This window comes from Prionailurus bengalensis, chromosome A1 (assembly GCF_016509475.1).
Source record: "Prionailurus bengalensis isolate Pbe53 chromosome A1, Fcat_Pben_1.1_paternal_pri, whole genome shotgun sequence".
Lineage (NCBI taxonomy): Eukaryota > Metazoa > Chordata > Mammalia > Carnivora > Felidae > Prionailurus > Prionailurus bengalensis.
This window is the reverse complement of record NC_057343.1, coordinates 79514450-79535399: the sequence shown is the minus strand read 5'-3', so window position 1 is coordinate 79535399 and position 20950 is coordinate 79514450. Positions and strand designations below refer to the sequence as shown.

The window sequence follows — 20950 nt, the reverse complement described above, 5'->3', positions numbered from 1 at the left end:
GTCCCTATGAGATTTAAGGGGTAGTGTGTTCTAGGGCCTGAACATTTGTCAGATGCTGAAGTTGAGAAGCCCGAGAGCCCTACATATTTAATGTGATACTATTAATTTCAGGCAATGTATTCCACAAAAATTTCCATCTGGGGCTAGAGGATTTTTTGTTTGTTCCATTGGTTTTTGACTTTACTTTGATTTTTAGAGTAAAACTCACAGATTTTTGTATGAGGTTTTCCAGGATTATTGTCCAAGCCATAACATTTGGCTTTTGACTCAAGACACAGACAAATTAAATAATTTGGTGACAAGAAGTTTCTATTTTCTTTTTCTTTATGGTAGGATAAACTTCACCCAAGGAGCTAGGGAGAAGGACATTGGGTGAAATTTTAGCAAAAACGAATGAGAATAAGGTCATCTTTCTTAAATAGATGTGTATTCAGTTTTGGTCATTCTAACATATTTTAAATTCCTTTTTTTTTTTGTTTAGTGGTAATCTTTAAATCCTCCAAAATTGCAAGTAAAACAGGTATTAATTACTTTCTTAATAGGTACGTGTAGTCCTTGTGAAATATACTTCTATCGCATACTTGCTGGCTATTATTGTCACTCAAATTCCATTTTTATTATATTAGGGCTATTTAAGTTCAATATAAGGGCATGCAATTGTTTTTGTTATCTTTACCTCCTCTCAAAGGAATTACTTCTCCCATCAGAGATTTCAGAAAGTAACCATCTTAATTTTTCTTAATTTAAAAAATTTTTACTTTATGTATGTATGTGTGTATGTATGTATGTATGTATTAATTTATTCAGAGAGAGCGAGTGCATGTGCGGTCGGGGGTGGGGCCAGAGAAAGAGGAAAAGACAGAATCTTAAACAGGACTCACACCCAGTGTGCCTGATGTAGGGCTAAATCTCAGGACCGTGAGATCATGACCTGAGAGGAAATCAAGAGGTGAATGCTTCACAGACTGAGCCACCCTAACTCCCCAGAAATTCACCATCTTAAAAGAAAGATTGTATCTCAAAAAAAAAAAAAAAAAAAAAAAGGAAGATCGTATCTGTATACGTCCAGCTAAACAGATGCACATAGATGTGAACGTCAAACATTGACATGGGGAGTTTTACAAAATTCTTCTTTTAATTAAGATGTTGTCTCAAGGGTGGAAAAGTGGGAGATAATCTTGCTGTCTGACAGCTTATTTACTGTAAATCCTGGCAGCCCTAAAGGATGGAGTGCATGTACTGAACACACGTATGGCTATCTGTAATCAACTCAGATTTGTAGTTGTTGACACAGAGATATACCACGGTATTCCAAATGGGGGGAGCAGAACAGTAAAACTACATCCATGTATAACTCAAACTTTATAAAAATAACCCCAAATATACGATGTAGATACACACATTTGTGTGAAAAAATAAAACTCAACACAGTGGAATAATAGACATTTTTGGAGTATTTCTAGGTAATAGGATTGATGGTAGTTTTTATTCTTTATTATTCTTCCCTAAAAGAATTGTTCTTCGCACTATTCTAAAACATGTATAATTTTCATAACATGCATGAAATTATAAATGCCACATTAATAATATGTTATTTTTAAAAGCTGTGAAATTCAGTCAGGAGACAATGTTTAGAAAGGTCAAAACTGGGGCACCTGGGTGTCTCAGCTGGTTAAGTGTTTGACTCTTGACTTCAGCTCAGGTCATGATCTCCCGGGATCGGGATCGAGCCCTGCGTTGGGCTCTGTGCTGACAGGGCAGAGCCTGCTTGGGATTCTGTCTCTCCCTCTTTCTCTGCCCCCTCTCCCCCACGTTGCTTGTGCTGTCCCTCTCTCAAAATAAATAAAGAAACGTGTTTTTTTTTAAAGGCAGGACAATACTATGGGGTCCCGAGAGCCTGCATCAGTCTTTGCTGAACTTTGGTCTGTTCGCGGTGGCAATACAATTCGGTCAGTGGTTTCCTTTTTCTAGCGGTCTTTCTTGCTGGTAGAAAAATCCTTCTGTATCTTACTGATGTAAGATACTTACTGCCACCTCCCACCCCACACCTCCATTGCACCAAAAAGCCTCTGCCTTGTGATCTGCCTACTTTTGATCATTATTCATTATCCTTGCTTAATATGGTGGGTGAGATTCCTAAACACATTTGGGTTTTTCTCCTTGCATGTGATTCCAACAATCTTTTTTCCGAGTGTCAACAGAGAATCCCCACACTGCTCTGGAGACCTTAATGCTCTGTCCCCACCGACTACCTACCTCTGGTCCCTCCAGGTAACCTGTGACTTGTCACTGCAATGCCCTGCCTGGTTTTCATCCTACACCCGCTGTCCTCCTCCTGCTCTGGAGCCTGGCGGAGAGCACACGTGGGCGGGCAATGTACTAGGCCTAGAAGCTGCACCCCCAGCCTCCTTATGTTCTCCTGGACCTAGAGGGACTTCTGACACAGGATGGGGACATCCCTATGGGGGATGCATAGAGTCCCTCCCTCCTGGAGCCCCTCCCCCCAGCCCCTCCCTCGCCAAACCCCCTCCTCCTTTCCAGAGTCCCACCCCCCTGGAGCCCTTCCTCCCCAGCACCCCCCTCCCGGAGCCCCTCCTCCTCAGATACCCTCCCCTATCTCTCAACCCCGCTCCCCCACCAGCTCCCCTTCCTAGGAGCCCCTCCTCCCGCAGCCCCTCCTCCCCTGCGCTCAGTACTCCCATTCTGCAGGTTGTGTTGTGTTGTGTGTCATTCTCCTGTGCTTTTCACGTGCATTTTCTCTAATTACCAACGAAGTTGGGCTCTGAAAAATGTTTGTGCTTATTAATGTCCCCAAACAATTTCCTATTCAATAGTCTTGTTTATAAGTAAACTCTGAATATGAGTCTTCATTAGTTAAATGTGTTGAATACATGTGTATACTTATACACACACACACACACACACACACAGTTTTTCCCCTTTGTGGTTAGCACTCTTTTGTGGCCTGTGTAAGAAGTTCTTCTTTCTTTTCTTAACTCTGAAGTTAAAAAAATCATCCTATATTTTCTACTACAAATTTTATTTTATGTTTGACACTTGGATGTCTAATCCACCAGAAATCTTTTGTGTGTAGGGCACCAAGTAGGGGTCAAGTTCACTGTTTTCCTCACATGGGTAGCCATCGATTATCCTTCCCCCAGCGCCCTGCAATGCCAAGTTCGTCATAAATTAAGTGGTTATTTATGCAAGCTGGGAAGCTTTTCTTTATTCCCCCCTTCTTCTGTATCCCTAGTCTCTGGAAGAGTTTGTGTAATATTGGCATTGTTTCGTCCTTTTTAAAATTTTGAGGCAACTCACTGGAAAAGTCATTTGGGCCTAGTGTTTTCCTCATAGAAAAGTGTTCAATTACAAATTCAATTAATTTAATATTTATGTTACTGTTTAGCCTTTTTTTTGGGGTCCATTTTGGTTAGTTGTATTTGTTTTTTAATGTGTCTCCTCATCTAAATCCACAAATTAAAAATAAATAAGTAAATTCGCAAAACTGTCTTGGCACAAACAGTTTGTACAATACTCAGTATTATTTTTCATTTCTGTAAGATCTGTGGCAGGTCTCTTTGTCCCCAGAGTTGGCCTTCTGGGTCCCCTTCTTTATTTCCCTGTCACCCTTGCAGGAAACTTGGCAATTTTATTCATGCTGCAAAGATTGTTTTTGTTTGAAAACTTTTGGGTTTGTTATTTGTTACCTATTTGTTATAAATTTCAGTGACACAGTTCTTACCTTTGTCACATCTTTCCTCCTACTTGCTTGGTGTTTAATTTGTGGTTCTGTTTCAAACTTGTTGACATTTAAAAACCCCAATTTTTGGCCTTTCTTCTTTTGTAATGTATGGGTTTACAGACGTACATTTCCACTGATTAAGACACTAGCAGTATCCTGTGCGTTCTGTTATGTTTTCATTGGCATTCGTTACAATATTCTGTATTTTCCCCTCACATTTAAATGTTAAGCATCATGTTTTACATGGTTTTCAGAAATTTTAGGCTTTAAAATATTGTATTAATCAATTCACTTTTTTAAAAAAAGTATAGCATGTTTTTAAAAAATATTTAATGTTTATTTATTTTTAAGAGACAGAGCATGAGTGGGGCAGGGGCAGAAAGAGAGGGAGACAGAATCTGAAGCAGGTTCCAGGCTCTGAGCTGTCAGCACAGAGCCTGACGGAGGGCTCAAACCCATGAACTGTGAGATCATGACCTGAGCCGAAGTCAGATGTTTAACCGACTGAGCCACCCAGGCACCCCAATCAACTCATCTATAATGGAAATTCACATTAAATGGGTCTCTTAAAATTTCATGGAATTCGAGTTTATTTATTTTCAAAGGGGCTTTTGTGTCTACCATCTACGACCTTTCTATTTGGCCTGTTTTCCAGAAATCTCCGGTTTACCTCTTTTTTGCCAACTTTTGGGTGGACTGGCCTTTATTAGTCTGCTTTACCCTCTCTGTTAGTTTGGAAATTATATACTCCACTATTATTCCTTCTGTGGTGGCCTTTGAAATTACAGCTAGTTTGAGTTATCTGTGCTTAATCTTGACTTCACTTTTTTTTCCATTCTTTTTCCTGTTTGTATCTCTGAGAATTTGGGTATGCCTGGGCTTCATCTCCCAGTTCTTACCTTTTTCTAAAACTATCTTTAGCTCCTTTTCATTCTTACAGAAGTTTTTTGTTGCTTATAAAAATCTAGGGACACTAGGGTGGCTCAGTCCATTAAACAGCCGACTCTGGCTCAGGTCATGATCTCAGGGTTCGTGGGTTCAAGCTCCGTGTGGGGCTCTGTGCTGACAGCTCGGACCCTGGAGCTGCTTTGGATTCTGCGTCCGTCCCCCCCCCCCCTCTCCTGCTTGCACTCTGTCTCTCTCAAAAATAAACATTAATTTTGTTTTTTTTTTAACGTTTATTTATTTTTGAGACAGAGAAAGACAGAGCATGAACGGGGGAGGGTCAGAGAGAGAGGGAGACACAGAATCTGAAACAGGCTCCAGGCTCCGAGCTGTCAGCACAGAGCCCGATGCGGGGCTCGAACTCACGGACTGTGAGATCGTGACCTGAGCCGAAGTCGGCCGCTCAACCGACTGAGCCACCCAGGCGCCCCTAACTTTGTTTTTTTAATTCTAGCTTGGCAATTATTTTATTTGAGCACATGACATACGTGACTTTGGTGTCTTTGGACTTCCATTGTTGCTCTTTGGAACTTGTCTTTTTTTTTAACTTCTGGCTGCTTTTAAGATTCACTCTTAGTTACCCGTGGTTCACTATGATATGCCTAGGAGCAGTTTTGTTTTTATTTATTCTACTCAGGCTTTGTTTGTTTCAAGAAAAGTCACATTTATAGACAGAAAGATATCTATAAATTTCGAGGAACATGTACATTCTTGTTTGTCAACAGCAATTCATGGCCTTCTGCAGTCTGCTATGGTCTGAGCGTCTGTGCCCCCTCCTCCCAAATGTTTATTTTGGAATCCCAGCCTTCAAGGTGATGGCTTTAGGAGGGAGGGCCTCTCAGAGGATGTTAGGTCATGAGGCTGGAGCCCTCACGACTGGGGTTCATGCACTTCTGAAAGAGACCCCAGAGACCTGGCTCATTCCTTCCATTCTTGTGAGGACACAGAGAGACTGGCAATCAGCCAGGTGGAGGAGGGCCCACATCGGCACCGACTGCACCGGCCCTGCTGATCGTGATCGTGGACATCCGGGACTGTGAGCAAATACTTCTGCTGTTGATGAGCCGCCAGGTCTGGGTATTTTGCTACAGCTGCCTGGATGGAACTAGACAGCAGACCATCCCCTGCCACTCACGCAGCCTTGGGCAATGTCAGATTCCTTCTGCACTTAGCGCAACGTGCTTGAGAGGCACCCATTTCGTGGCGTGTAAGGTTAGTGCCCCCACCAAACTTTTTTGGCTGTTTATCCACGTGCCAGGCAGCCTATACAATGGCCCCCAGTGAGCCCACCACCAGGCACTCACAACTCATCTAACCCCCTCCCATCGGGTAGCGGGCATGGATGACCTACAGACAGAATGTGGCAGACGTGCTGGGCGTCGCCTGCAGGGGTGGGCTAGGTAAGGACCACGGCCCCCATCCAGATGCTCTTTCTTGCTCTCTCATGGCCAGCTGCCCTGGTTCGAGGCCACCCTTATGGCGAAGGCCGTGTGAGTGGGCTGGTGAGGCCTGCCAGCGGCCATGTAAGTGATCCTGAAATTGGGCCACCTTTCCATCAAGCGTCAAGATGACTAGGGTTTTGGCCAACAGTCAGTTGACAGCCGCCTCACAGGGGACCTTGCAACAAAGGCACTCCCCTCAGCCACAGCCAGATTCCTGACCCACAGAAGGTATGAAAACATAGCCTTTTGTTGAATTAAGCCTCTGAGTTCTGGAAGGCAGTAGTTTTTACACAGGAGGAGATAACGAACATGACCCGGTCACCAGTTGAAGGCATCCATTTTAAATATGTGTATTTTTTAATGCTGATTTATTCTTGAGAGAGAGAGAGAACACAAGTGGTGGAGGGGCAGAGAGAGGGGGAGACACAGAATCCGAAACAGGCTCCAGGCTCTGAGCTGTCAGCACAGAGCCCAACACGGGGCTCGAACTCACGGACTGTGAGATCTTGACCTGAGCCAAAGTCGGACGCTTAACAGACTGAGCCCCCCTAGGCTCCTGGAAGGATATCCATTGTAGGTGATTATCAATAATCATTTGCACACAGGCATTCACATGGACACAGTCTTCTCCGCTGCCTGCATAATCTCTCTCTTTCTCTAGAATTCCGATGACTCTCTCACCAAGACTTCACGTCTCCAAACACTTTCTGGAATCCTTAATCTTCTCTTCGCTTCTTTGTGTTTCATTCCAGATATCCTCTGATTTATCTCCCACTTCCCCAGGTTGTTTTTTTTTTTTCCCCTTCTCCCAAATGACTGTGTCTAATTAACTTTAAACCCATCCTCTGTTGTACTTAATTTTATGACTATTTCTCAATTTCAGAATTTCCATTTGACACGTTTTTATAGTTTCCCATTGTTTCTGGTGATTCCTTCTTTTATCTCCTTGGGCAGAGTGTAAACATACTTATTTTAAAGTATGTGCGTTTGAACTCCAATCTTTCGGGACCCCATGGATGTAACGGCAATCGACGGATATTTCTGCTTGTTCATTTTTCATCTTGCTTTCTGTCCTCATGTGCTCGGGTTTTTTTTGACTATGTGTTGAATTATTTGAAAAATGGTCTGTTAGAGCAGTTTGAAGCCTCAGATGCTGTAATTGTCCTTTGGGACACACACACACACACACACACACACACACTGCCTCCCAGGCACCGGTGGGCCCTGTCAGTCCGGGAGGACCTCCGTCCAACATCAGGGATTGAAATGATCCATAACTGTGCTGTGGCTTCTAGTTGGGTCCACCTGACCTTTGGACACTTCAAGGCTCCAGCCCATGGCCTTGGCAGGCCCTGGACTTAGTCTCCCCACAATCCTTGGAAGCAGTCAGAAGTCCCTCCCGGCTTCTGAGTTGCCTTCTGGGGACGAGGAAAGTGCCCTGGACGTCCCTCAGAGAAAAGCCTAGAATGTCGGCCTCCTGGCTTGGCCTCTATACATTCCATACCACCTTCCTCAGTGTCTTCTCAGGATCTCACTGTCTTAATAGTTTCCTAGTGCCTTTAATCAGATTAAACAACAAAGACAGTTTTGGCCAGCTTTTCTGCATGTTCTCAGGAAAAGATTGGTCTGAATCTTCCCAAGATTCAAGTGGCTTTGTCTAAGCCGCTATTTTGGATACACACAGTCTAGCCAAGTTCTAGATGATGCATTCATTGATACACTCCAATTAAATGCTTAAGGCCTGTTTGGTGTTTACCATGACTTCAATATTATTTCCCTTCACACCATTCAGAGATGAGAAGAAAAAGGCATGTTTTTTTTTTTTTTTTTAAATTAAAACTATTGTTAAAGCACCTATCTCCTCCTTTGGTCCTGTATAATCTCATTTTATATTGGTTCCCACATATGAGATACTCTGTAACAATCTCTGAAAAGTCAACTAACACCAAATGCAACTGTAATTCTTTAACCTAACCAATAAAATGCTATAATACACCCTACAGTAAAGTTTATGATCTATGTTCCAGTTTTTAAGCCTACTTCATTTTTATGTCTCAAATCCATTCTCCCTAGAAAGTTGATAGAGCTTAATACTTTCATCTATTTACTTCCGAGTTTAAAAAGCACTTACCATTTGAGACAGAATTCCCATTTTCAGCCGTGATAGCACTTGAGAGGGAATTAGATAATTGAATTCCATGGTTATTTGCATTTCTGTCTTGAGTCTCGGATACAATTTCTGCTCTACCAGGATCATCTCGGCCAGTTAGGTTCATGTTAGTCTCAAAACCTAAAACAAATTTCAGAAAAGATTATTCTTTACTGATAAAATGGACCGAATAATTTAATAAAATAGTAAAAGAAAATAATAAAACTTACCAAATGAAACCTTAATTGTATGCTAAATTCATAATCACCATTAATTAACTTTACGGCCTACAAAATATTCACCGAATTTTGCCACAACACTCTAACACATCATAGGAAATATTAAGTGGTGATAATGAATTTCATGATTTGTTAATTTCAAGCATATCTATACAGAAAGTTTGATGTCGTAGTCTAATAACCTGTTACTGTAGCCCTGTGTGTCTTGAGAGCACTATTTCCTATAAGAAGCATGGAAATAAATTCAGAAGTCTTCTCAATTATTAAATTAAGCAGAGCTGAGCCAACCCTCTAGGTTGCAAAAAAATCACAAATATATTTTCAGCATCATTACAAAATTAGTTCTTATCCATTTAGGAAGATTAAACTTTACAAACCCACTTCTGGATTCTGTACACTAACCACATTACTTAATTGTTCACTGTCCATCCCCTCTCGGGGGCTTGGAGATCTATGAACATGGAAACTGTTGTCCATATTAGGCCAAAGAGCCAAATGAAGATTTTTTTTTTTAATTATGTAGGAATAATAAAGTAAAACACAGCAAGTGCCATAGACCAGAGCATGTCAAGCAAGCACAACTGGCCATCACGGGGTCAGGTGTGGCCCTCGCCACCTCTCATTCCCCCAATCGGGGACCCCTCTGTTGGACTGGCCAGGTGAGCCGTGATTGGCTCTTGCTTCCCCAGGGACCTCAAAAAGCTCCAACGTACTGGGGGATTTTTGTTCACCCCAGAATAAGCATGCTGTTTCTGATCTTTGTGTGCTGGGACACAGTGGATTGTGACTGCTGTTAGGTTGGCCTTTCTCAAGTTTTAGGCTAACAAATTATTCTAAAAGGATAAAAAGCATAATTCGCTTTATTATACTTTACATGTGGCAGAACAGTTCATCTCCAGTGATCCCAAAGGAGGGAGGGAGGAAGGGAAGAAGGGGGAAGTTTGGATGGAAGAAGGAAGGATGGGAGGAGGGAGAAAAGGAAGGAGGGAGAAGGATGGAGGGAGGGAGGGAGGATGGAGGGAGGGAGGGAAAGAAAAAAGGGAGAAGGCCAGCAGTCCAGAGCTGTGCCTCCAGGCTGCACCTGCCATGACCCTTTTTAACTCTTCCCTCTAGACATGATCTCCCCTTGCCCTTGACCTTACATTCAAGGGGCGCTGCATATCCAGGCACATCCAGAGCTCCTTACTGACCCGTGTTTCTGTGCTTTGCTGTATGCACTCCCCGGACCTAGAGCACCCCGTCCTCACCAGCCCTGCCTCTTCCTGCCCACCAGTGGGACTCCTGGTCAGAGGACCCACAGTGGCCTGTCATTTACAAGTGGAGTCTGGCCCCAAAGCACAGAGAGGAGCTAGGTCTGCCCAGATGGGAAGGGGTTTTTAGGTAGCAAATGCTAGATGAAGGCAAAATGGACAGAGCTTTGAAAACCGTGCAGGGGAGTTGAGATTCCAGGGACCGAGGGAGCCAGTGCAGCTCCTGACAGGTCGCATTTAGGAACCAGGCAGAAAGGCTTTGGCCCAGCCAGTGTGCATAAGAACAGTGGTGAACGTGAGGTCCGGGGGTCAGAACCATGTGAGGTCGCGACAATGAGCAGTTATCGAACAGGCTGGCGGCACTAAATGAGTATCTATTTCATTCGGTTGACTGTAGTTTGCCATTTAAAAAAATCTGAAAGTCAGTAAAACTGGTTTGGATTTAAAGCCATCTCCAGGGTGCCTGGGTGGCTCAGTCAGTTGAGCATCTGACTTTGGCTCAGGTCACGATCTTGTGGACTGAGGTCGAGCCCTGCGTCGGGCTCTGTGCTGACAGCTCGGAGCCTGGAGCCTGCTTCGGATTCTGTGTCTCCCTCTCTCTCTCTGCCCCTCCCCTGCTTGAGCTCTGTCTCTCAAAAATAAATAAACGTTAAAAAAAATTTTAAAGCCATCTCAAGACATATTTATCTGCCTCTATTCAAGCTATTTTTTTTTTCATTCTTTAATTCACTTGCCTGCTGAATGCCTACTAGGTGACACTCTTCGGATGCTCCAGATGCAATTATGATGCTCACCTCCCAGTAGGACAACCAAGAGGTAAACAAACGAGCAGATCATTAAAAGTGGCAGCCTCCAGGCTGGGTACAAAGCTGAAGGGCAGCGGGGGTGAGAGTTACCGTGTCAGGCAGTTTGGTCAGGGAAGCATATTTAGGGGGTCGCACTGGGGCTCAGAGAAGGAGGGAAAAAAGTGACTGTGGAGAAAGACGATGTCCCACGCGCATGAACACGTAAGGCAGGAACCAGGATGTAGGGTCCTAATGGGTTGGGCATGTGAAAGGAAGGGGCAGGTGGGACCGGGGACAGGCTATGGCCTGGGGCCTGGGAGGCCACCGCAGGAAGGAGCTTACGAAGGGTGTGAGCCAGAAAGCCCCTCACTGGGTAACTCGGGACAGTCCCCTTCCATCTGGCGGGACAAAACTCAACCCTCCGAGATACTGCTTACACTCTTGGTACCAACGCTCAATGCTAGTTTCCCTCATAACTGATTCCCAGCTCGTAAACAACCCACGTATTTGTAGTCAACACCTCCCATTTTGCTATGAGTGTTTTAAAAATATTTCCAATCAGGTTAAACTGTAGCCAAGGACTGATTTTAAATTTGTCCTACACGTGAGGCTGGGATCCTTACACGACCTACTAACATTTTCTTTATAGTTTTACCTCAAAAGCACATGTCTACCCAAGGATGGCTTTGGACTGGAAAGAGGATTTAAGTCCTTCTTCATGTAAAAGGCAAGCGCTCACGGCCAATCTGACGGTGATCATTCACTTTGCTCTGACAAGAATTACCATGGCCTGGGGGTTTATGCTGGGCCACGGCTCTGCTAGAGGTGACATCTGGTTTTTCTGATTCTGAGCAGCCGTCTCTTCCATGCCCGTTTTCGAGATGAGCTCACTGAGGTTTGGGGAGGTTACCCACACGCAAACTTTTCTCAATTAGTAGGTGTTGCAGCCGGGTTCAGACCGGGGCGGGCCGGCTCCGCCATCCACCCACATTCACTCCTCCGCTTGGCCCTTCTATGCAAAGTCTTCCATCATTTCATTTGCTGATCGAAAGGATAAGGCAGCTGTTTTCCTGTGGCTTTATTGGATCACCGTGCCTCGGTGGTAATGAACTGGGAACCGTAGGGTAAGCATTATATTCCAGCCACTGAAAGAGTTGCAACATCGATATAGACGTCTCCACTTTGGCGTTATCCAATATTCATTAATATTAATTGCGGGGATGGTTCTTGGCTTACTAAATTCTGTGTCAGCCTCTGCTCATAAACGCCTTTGCTCCAAGTTAAATCCAAACACACAAAGACGTCTGTGCCCCAACTTGTTAATGCCTGATTCAACTACAGTGAGGGTCAAACGCAGAAACGCTCAACACTTTGATTTTGCTGTAAAGGGGCAGTTCGGTACACGAGTGGTTACAACATTCCTCGTGGAGAGTGTGCCTGGACCCTGCACTTAGGCAGTGAAGGAACTCCAGCAGTGAAAAATCAAGAGGACAGCGGCATGAAGCCTGGAGAAGCCTTACTTATAATTGTGCAAATACGAGTGCATCCTTTAGGGAGAATTCTAAGAGGAATCATCCAGAGCAAACCAAGCCGCGAAGCCTGTTCACGCCTCCAAGCGGTGGCCGCTGGGGTTTTGAGGGTGAAGAAAAGGCGGTCACAGTCACAGCAAAAGAAAATATCTGAGACTCTCAGGAAATCTAAGCAAACAAATACAGGAGTGTGTGCTGTAAAATCCTGTATAACGATTCGAGGTATGTCTGAATCACTTTTGTATCTGCGCGTGTTGTGTAATCAGTGGTTTATGCAATTCAGTGGCACCTCTGGTTGGCTGCTTCACCACACGAGTTAATTTGAATACCTGTGCTGTTTTCTCCCAGCCTGTAAACAGGACTGCTCTGTGACCCCTGCCTGGTGCTGTTGTTACAGGTACGGGAGAAATGAATCACCCTGGGATCTGACTCAAAGATAAAGCCTTGGCCTTTCCACTGGGATACGATTGTTAAACACAAGCATGCAACGTGGACACAGTTGAGTTGAATCTTAATCTAGGGGGAGAGTTCTAGCAAATCTCAGAAAACAGAAATTCAGTTTTGCTGTGTTCGTTTTTATGTAACGAAAATATCACACTGGGTGGGTGTGATCCTTTGAACACTGGGTTTCAAGAGAAGGTGATATTGCCCACCAGGAGACACGTGGCAGTGTCTGGAGACGTTTCTAGTCCTCACACTGGAGGAGGGGGTGGCTGCTGGTATCTAGTGGGTAGAGGTCAGCAATGCTGCAACGCCTCCAGCAATGCACAGCCAGCCAGCCCACCCCTGCGGTGAGGAATGGTCCTGCCCAGGATGTCCGTGGGGCTGAGGCTGAGAAGCCTAGGTCAGACGGTGCCATTTGCCCAGTAGAGTCTCTCCACTCATTTCTTATTTCATTTAGATTGAGATCCAAAGGCTTCCTGTGGCTGAGACCATCCACCACCTGATTCCCGGCTCGTCCTGGACCTCATTTCCAACTACGCCCTTGCCACTTAAGCCTGGGGCCCCTCTGCTAACACATCCCCCTGTCCGGAGAGAGCATGGACAGAGCTCTGTGTGTAGCTTAGGCTCTGCTCAAATCTGCCCTGAGCAGACAGGCTTTCTGGACCACCTTCTAGAAGATAGCACCTCTCTCCACCTCAGGTCAGTTTCTTTCCTTACTCCCAGTTTTAGTGCCCTGGGTGGTCCTTCTCACGGCAGGCACATTCCACTCCCATCATTTGTTTTCCGCCTGCCCCTTGTGGAGTGCAAGTATGGGCACAGAGTAGGTGCTCGATAAAATATTTTGCTGAAAGAAAGAAAAAATAGATGGGGCGCCCGGGTGGCTGAGACGGGTAAGCGTCTGACTTTGGCTCAGGTCGTAATCTCACGGTTCGTGGGTTTGAGCCCCGCGTTGGGCTCTGTGCTGATGGCTCGGAGCCCGGAGCCTGCTTCGGATTCTGTGTCTCCCTCCCTCTCTCTCTGCCCCTCCCCTGCTCGCACTCTGTCTCTCAAAATAAATAAACGTTAAAATTTTTTTTTAAAAAAAGAAAGAAAAAATAGAATAAAGAATAAACGAATTGCTATGACAAAATTGCTATAGAGACTTTGTTTTCTAAAAGGAAACTACGTGTTGTGTAATTGGAAGAACTGACGAAGTTACTGGCTGAAGAATTCATGTGAACGATGAGGGAGAAAAGTCAGGAACAGTTTCTCCTCGTTCATAAGAGATTACTGGAATCGTGAAAAGACTTCCACTGTTTTTACACGTTTGAGTTCTAATCTCTACTTATTTAAAATTACGAGGTGAAGAAAATTTCACGTTGTGTGAGGGGGATGTTTTCTCCATATTCAAAGGGCCAGAGCTGGTTGTTTTCCACCTGCTTGTTAACTTGAGTGGAGGAAAGGGCTTTGGGATCTTTGAAATCTGTTCCTGACCCACAGTAAGCATTCAGGTTTCTACTACTGTGCTACCAATCAGCAAGGCTTATGCATGGTCAGGTTTTTTAAGACCTTAGTTTACATGGTTTTAGGAACTTTAATGTCAGAGAACTGCAAGGAGCGTGACAGATGTTGGCTCTGGAATCTTGGTGCCTGAACAGGGGCAGAGGGGGGTTGACCAGGAGTCTCGGCCGTGAGGGTCCCAGACTCACACTCACTTGCAAAGGCCAAGTCGGAAACCCAAGGGTCAGTCGGTCAATGCGTGTAGTTATCGCCTGCATGAGACAGCTTTGCTTTATTTCCTCATTTTAAATAAACCTTCAATTCACTCCCTAAATTGTTGTCATTTTTATTCTTTTTCTTTTTAAAAAAATTTTGTAGTCCTTATTTATTTTTGAGAGAGAGAGAGAGAGAGAGACAGAGTGTGATCGGGGGAGGGGCAGAGAGAGAGGGAGACACAGAATCGGAAGCAGGCTCCAGGCTCCAAGCCGTCAGCACAGAGCCCGACACTGGGCTCGAACTCGTCAACTGAGAGATCGTGACCTGAGCTGAAGTCAGACACTCAACCGAGCCACCAGGCGCCCCATCATTTTTATTCTTTTTCTTAAAGACACCTCCACACCTGTCCCCCACCATGGTATAATCTTCAATGTCTGGAAAAAATGACTGTCTGGAAAGCCTTTCTGCCCACAGACGAGGGGAAAGGAGGGGAGGGAGGAGAGAAGAGAGAGGAGAGGGGAAGGGCAGAGAGAACTGGGCATAAGTTTGCAACTTACGCACCGTCACCAGAGTGGGGTCTAGCACGTTCTTAGGTAAAGAAGGGCATAACATAAAGACTGTATTTGGGGGGGGAGGGGCAGAGGGAGGAAGAGAGAATCTTAAGCTGTCTCCACGCTCAGCACAGAGCCCAACACCAGGCTTGATCCCATGACCCTGGGATCATGACTGGAGCCAAAATTGAGAGTCGGACCGTCAATGGACTGAGCCATCCAGGTGCCCCAAGACTGTAATTTTAAAATGTTATTAATCTAGCAAAAATGTGTCCAGCTGGATGAGGCTGGAGGAAAGTTCAGAGAGAAGAGCACAGAGTATTTAGGCTTGGGCAGGGTCAGAAGGACCGGCTGGGCAGGGAGGTCTGAGTTACAGGTCCCTTGGAGCTGAGGGACCTCAGTAAGTCAGCACCAGCCGAGGTGAGTGGACACAGGACAAGTCTGGGGCTGTGCACGTCGACCTTCAAGGGACAGCCACATGCCCAAGGCCTAAACAGAGTGGCAATGATTTGAAGCAGAGCATTTATTAGGACTGAGAAGACCGTGTGTGGGAGAGACTCCAGCATCCCTCAGCAGGGAGGGTCTCTTGCAGGAGAGTGATGCCACCCCCCCCCCCCCGATGGGCAGCAGAAGGTGAGGCCCAGTGACGGTGGACATAAGCAGGCAGGTGTGGGCTGGGAGACAGGGCGGAGGGACAAAGGGGGGCTGAGGGCACCCATGCCACTGAAAGGTCGTACAGAACAAGTAAGGAATGAGCCACGGTGTGTTTCTTTAAGATGAATGCTAAGCACGTCATTTCGTTCTTAGTTACCTGAACTGGAGATAATTTTAGAGTGTATTTTGGAAACATAGGAGATAGGATCCAGGTTTCAGTAACGCAGGAGAGAAAAACAAACTATAGCCGTTTGACTGATTTAATACCGAGAGTGCTATGCAAGGCAGAAAAAATGTGAAAATACATTTTCAACTCATTACTCATGCTGGCTGGGATTCATTCCGCAACTCTATAGGAAAATTCCTCTTCTAGAAAGGCTATGCGCAAAGGGAATGTGCTTGCTTTTTCCTCTTTGGCATTAAGGAAAGGTACAAACGGCGAGAGACGTGGCTGGCATAGTCCTGCTACTTCTCTAGTTCTCGTTCCTAAAATTTAGGAGTTACGGCTGGATTGTGCTTACAGATACACATAGATGGTGTGTAATTAAATTTGGATGGGATCACTTAGCCCAAGTCGGCATCTAGTTTGTATTACAAGGAACAATGTCTTTTACGCCTCTGATTTTTCTAAAATCTTAGAGGAAGAAATACAAATAAGGGTTTAGCACTCCCAAATTGCCCTGCGTTCTGCTATAACAAGTTTCTAGGAAGTGAATTAAACTCTAAAAAAAAAAAAATACACGATAGCACAACCCAAACATATGGCTTATTGCCTCAGAGAAAGACAAATGTCAAGTGTAAGGATTCCCACAGACAGTGTCTGATCCTAACCTCAAATAAGCAGACAGACCTCATGTGCAGGCTTGCGTAACAAGACATGAGATGTATGCAGACTGGGGTCTTCCCTACAGGGGGTGCGTCTGCTCACACTGAGGGGTGCACACTCAGTCTCTATAGCTTTTGTACAGCACAGGTGTAACGGACCCTAAGCCATGTGAATCTGACTTTATCGCCCCTTTGCTCCTATTTGCAGAAAGGTGTCAAGGGAGGGCTGCAGGGTCTAACAGTATCAGGGCACTGGAGACGGAAAACCGGATTCCCATGCGATTACCCATGGGACGCACCTGCGTCCCACAATCCAGTTGTATTTCCATAGGAACTTGATTGCTTAGGAAAACAGAAAACAAAAAATAGAGCACTGTAGCAGTTGCAAAGGCTGCGTGGGTTGAGAAAACATAATTTCCCGACGCTACTGATCTTAAAAGGCTAACTCCGGCCCCCAGTGCACCTTCCTACTCTTTAATAACTCTTATGAAATCGCCGTTCTTGAGTAGATCAAAATCCCCCCTTGAACTTATGTTTTAAGCATTCTTCTGTGCCAGCAAGTGCCCCAGACACTGACCCTCCAGGCTAAGTAGGTTGGAACGGCAATGCTTCCTTGTCCCCCGCTCCGAACTCCTGCCACCCTCTCCCCTGCTAAGTGCAAGGAGGGGGTTGCACTAGAAAACACCAACTGAGTCAGGAAATAGAGTGATATCTTCAACAACATATGTGCTGAGCCGGGGAAGAATAGTAAAGCTAAAAAATGCCTGTGGGTATAAATAGGGCTTTTAGAACCCAGAAATGCACAGAAAATTATGTCGTGCCAATTTTCCTTTAAATTTAACTAGCTGGATCCTTTTGTGCCCATCTATCCATTCTGTCCCTGCCATAATGGGAAACAAATCACGCCAATCCCTTCCCTTTCCGTGTGCTTGGGTAGCTCGCCTCTCCTATAATTAGCTGAATATGCAACATCTAAACAACACGCTGGCCTGGCCCGGAGACCCATTCCTCATGTGTAATTTCATAGGTCACGCGGTTATTTATATTGCTGTTATTTTTACATTTCCCAAGTGCCAGGTGGTAATGTAAATCCAGGAGTCATGGAATGCAGCTCTGTGGGCCCTGGCAGGGGGGGCGCTTTGGTTTAGGGAAATGGGTCCCCCTCACTTTCCAAGGCGAGGAGGATAATATTCTGCTCTTTTATCAGGAACATGTAGTCTTTGTGACACCCGTGGGGCATCGCGTGATGGTACCCAGAGGAGTCCCATGCCCTTCTACCAGCACACGCATCCTTTCTTACGTCAACGCCCATCCCTGGGTCTGATAGAACCTCGGAGGGCATTTATTTAATTTTTGTGAGAACTGAATGCAGTCTATTTTGTCTCCCGGTATTTGGTCGCTTTTATATGTAGCTAGTAATAGAGCCCTGCTTGGATCCTTAATAGATAATCTGCTTTAAGAATAACTACTTTGGGGGCGCCTGGGTGGCTCAGTAGGTTAAGCGTCCAACTCTTGATCTGGGCTCAGGTCATGATCTCACAGTTTGTGGGATGGAGCCCTGCGTCGGGCTCTGTGCTGACAGCACGGAGCCTTCTTGGGATTCTCTGTCTCTCCCTTTCTCTGCCCGTTCCCCACTTGCTCTCTATCTCTCTCTCAAAATAAATAAATAAGCATTAAAAAGAAGTTCATATACATAAAAAAAAGGATAACAGCTTTGGTCCTTAAGAATAATATAATCTATGTTCCTCCATTTCAGGGACATTGGCTCACATTCCAGTCCTACCCTGATGTTCTGAGCCCTCCAGCCAGCCCTGATCTCCATCACATAGACTTAAGCATGACTAGAGGTTTACTGATCCACATGCCTGTCATTCCGGACAGGAGAGCTCTCTACTTGCAGACATTAATTTCAACCGTGTGACTGCAGCAGGTGAGACAGAACCAGTAAAATCAGCAAGAGTTAAAAAAAAAATCGCAGTGATGTATGCTGAGTCTTTTCAAACTCCTTGTTCAGGAGTAATCACAAAATTTGCCCACCTCAACAAGTTAAACCTAAAGGGCACGGGCCAACACCAACCGATTAAGCACAAGCCATTTACCTCAAGCCCGCTGTGTCAACATCTAACCAAGAAGAAACTGGACAGGCCTAGGGCCAGAACACCCAAGCCGGGATGGGGTGGGTGCTGGGCTTGGGGACCCCACAGGCCCTGAATGACAGTCACTTCCAACTGGTACAGAGATGTTTCAATATTTTAACAACAGCAAGGTGGCACTGTGCTCGTCTCTTGAGGAACAGCCCCACCTGCCTACATTGGCTGGTTGGCATTGCTAATTCCTTAGGCCTCTAAAATCATGTGCGCCTGTGCTTGGATTTCCCTTGAGCTGCCGCAGTGACATGTCACAGTGTAGATATCAGTTACTCAGAGGGAGGACACTGGGACCCTGTAGGGCAAGGCTGCCCCTGTGTCTCAAATGGGTTCTCCTTTCTTCCAGGAGAGAAGGAAGAAACCACCAAATGGCCGGTTGGCAGGTGCGATCCCCTTTCCGCATGCCCCACAACTAAGCATTTCTCATGAATCCTTGCTAAAGTTATATGTTTACATTGACATGAATATAGAGAAATCAGAGAGAGAGAGACATCTATCCTACCCACACGGCCTCGTGTAGGTACCCCTAAACCTAACTTGACCATGTCACCATGCCCTTGTATAAAACCCTATGACCATAGTGCGTGACAGAGCACAGACTGGCCCCTAGCATGAGGGCCGGGGTCCACTTGTCCTGGAGCTCTCTCTCCTCATGTTTGGTCTAACACCTCCCCCCCACTCCTGTCCCTCCATATAAACCCCACCTTCTAGACCAGTGCTCCAAAAGACATATTTACAGGTTGGGAAATCAACTTAATGGGTCATGGTAAGCACCTAAAGATGAAGAAGAATGGAATGAACTGAATAAAAATGCTGCATTGCACACGCATGGAGGGGAAGTGGCGTTCTGTGACACCCAAATGGTGTTTTCACACAAGCCGTTTCCCACCGCCTGGATCCATTGGATTTTTCATGTTTCCCTGCTGTCTGCTGCTTCTGAACAGTCCCCACATTTGACCTGAAAAATCCATACAACTTAGTACAATGCCTGACACAAAACAGATCCTCAATGCATTTTTTAAATAAATGAACAAAACTTGGGGCAAATAGCAATACAAAATATCATTGCCAGTTTAATCATCTTGCCCGGTGTTAGTGTCTAATTTTTTTTTTTTTTTTTTTTTTTTTTTTTTGTGCCTAAAAAGAACTGCATGTTTTGGGGCCATGTCATAGAATTATTTTGTTACCTGAATTTAAAAAAAAAAAAAAAAAGGACATTTCTCCTAAAATCATTACAAAGGGTTCCCAGGACAGATTCAATGAAAATGCTCTCTGACTAGCAGCTGGACCACATCGCTGGGTTTTCTAATGACCATCGGATTAAAAAGACATTTTTATGATCCCTCATCACCATACATAAGCCCAGCGCCTCTTGCGTTGTGCTGCTCTTTAGTCTCTGTAAATTAGGCACGATTTCAAGGATCGGTAAACGAACGGAGACCCCTGCACATCACAACTGCACCAGTGAAATTAATGTTAACAATTAGAGTTTTACTGTCTTGTATGACACATAAGTGATTCAATCGGCCTCTAGTTGGGCTAAGGTTTACGTGGACACGAGCGGTGGCCCGAAGGCGCTCGAACAGCATGGTAACACCGGAAGGCGAGCCAATGTCTGGGAAATGGAGCATCGTAGACTATTTTTTTCCTTAAGGATTGCAGTCGTTATTTTGAAAGCAATTTATCCATTAAAAAATCTGAGAAGGACTCCATCACCGGATATATGTAAAGGTACCAAAATACCAAGAGACGAAACAGAGTCAATGCAATTCTCATGAAAATAAAATACATTAAAAAATACTCTTTTGCTGCACAGTGTCTGGGGGCTGGGCGCTGGCTGGGTACCTAAGAAAGGACGTGGGAGGGGGCTCCCCCATATCACAGCAGTTGTTTGCACATTGCTGCGTCCCCTCCATTCTGCTGCGAAAACCAGCCTGCCTCCATCCAACCAGTGATCTCACCTGAGAACAAGATCAAGTAAACGTAGCTCCAGCGAACGGATCTGGCGTGACGTCAGAAGGTAATTTAAAAGCTTGGAGCTCAGCTTCACTTTCTGGTAACATGGAGATGCCTTTTTGGGGATCCTAGTTTTCCCCCGAGGCTTTGTCTCCATCTCAGACTTACTTCTTCCTGGATTGTCCATCTTTCCACATCAAAGAATAGTAAGACCAAAATCCAAAACAGGCACATTTGCCTGGGAAATTCCCTCACGTACCCACTGTGTATACGTCAGTTCTCTGATTCTTTAAAAGGAAACTTTCCTTGGCAAAATTAGGTTTGGTGATGAGCTAGACTTTTGGGTGTGAGGAAGCTGTTTTGTAGGTTTCTCAGCAATTCCGGGGAATGCACCAATTCTCAGGCATCATGGTACAGGGTGGGGTTTTCTGTAAAGCTGTGTAATGTCAGATGCAGCTCATGCCTGCCATTGTCTGGGCCCTGCATCCTTGAGGACCTAGGCACCTGAGTGCGGACCAAAAGAAACGAGATTGTTGTTTACTGTCTTATTACAATTACCATGTGTGACTGCGATAGGCCAGTGATTTGCAAATGTAC

At 45.1% G+C, this 20950-nt stretch overlaps 1 protein-coding gene across 1 annotated transcript in view; it reads right to left on the bottom strand.

Moving 5' to 3' along the window:
• The window catches only part of MYO16 (myosin XVI), a 609750-nt gene that overhangs the window by 36498 nt on the left and 552302 nt on the right, over positions 1-20950 (bottom strand). Inside the window, 1 exon segment of the mRNA XM_043582911.1 lies at positions 8261-8419. Within this exon segment, the coding sequence (XP_043438846.1) occupies positions 8261-8419 (159 nt within the window).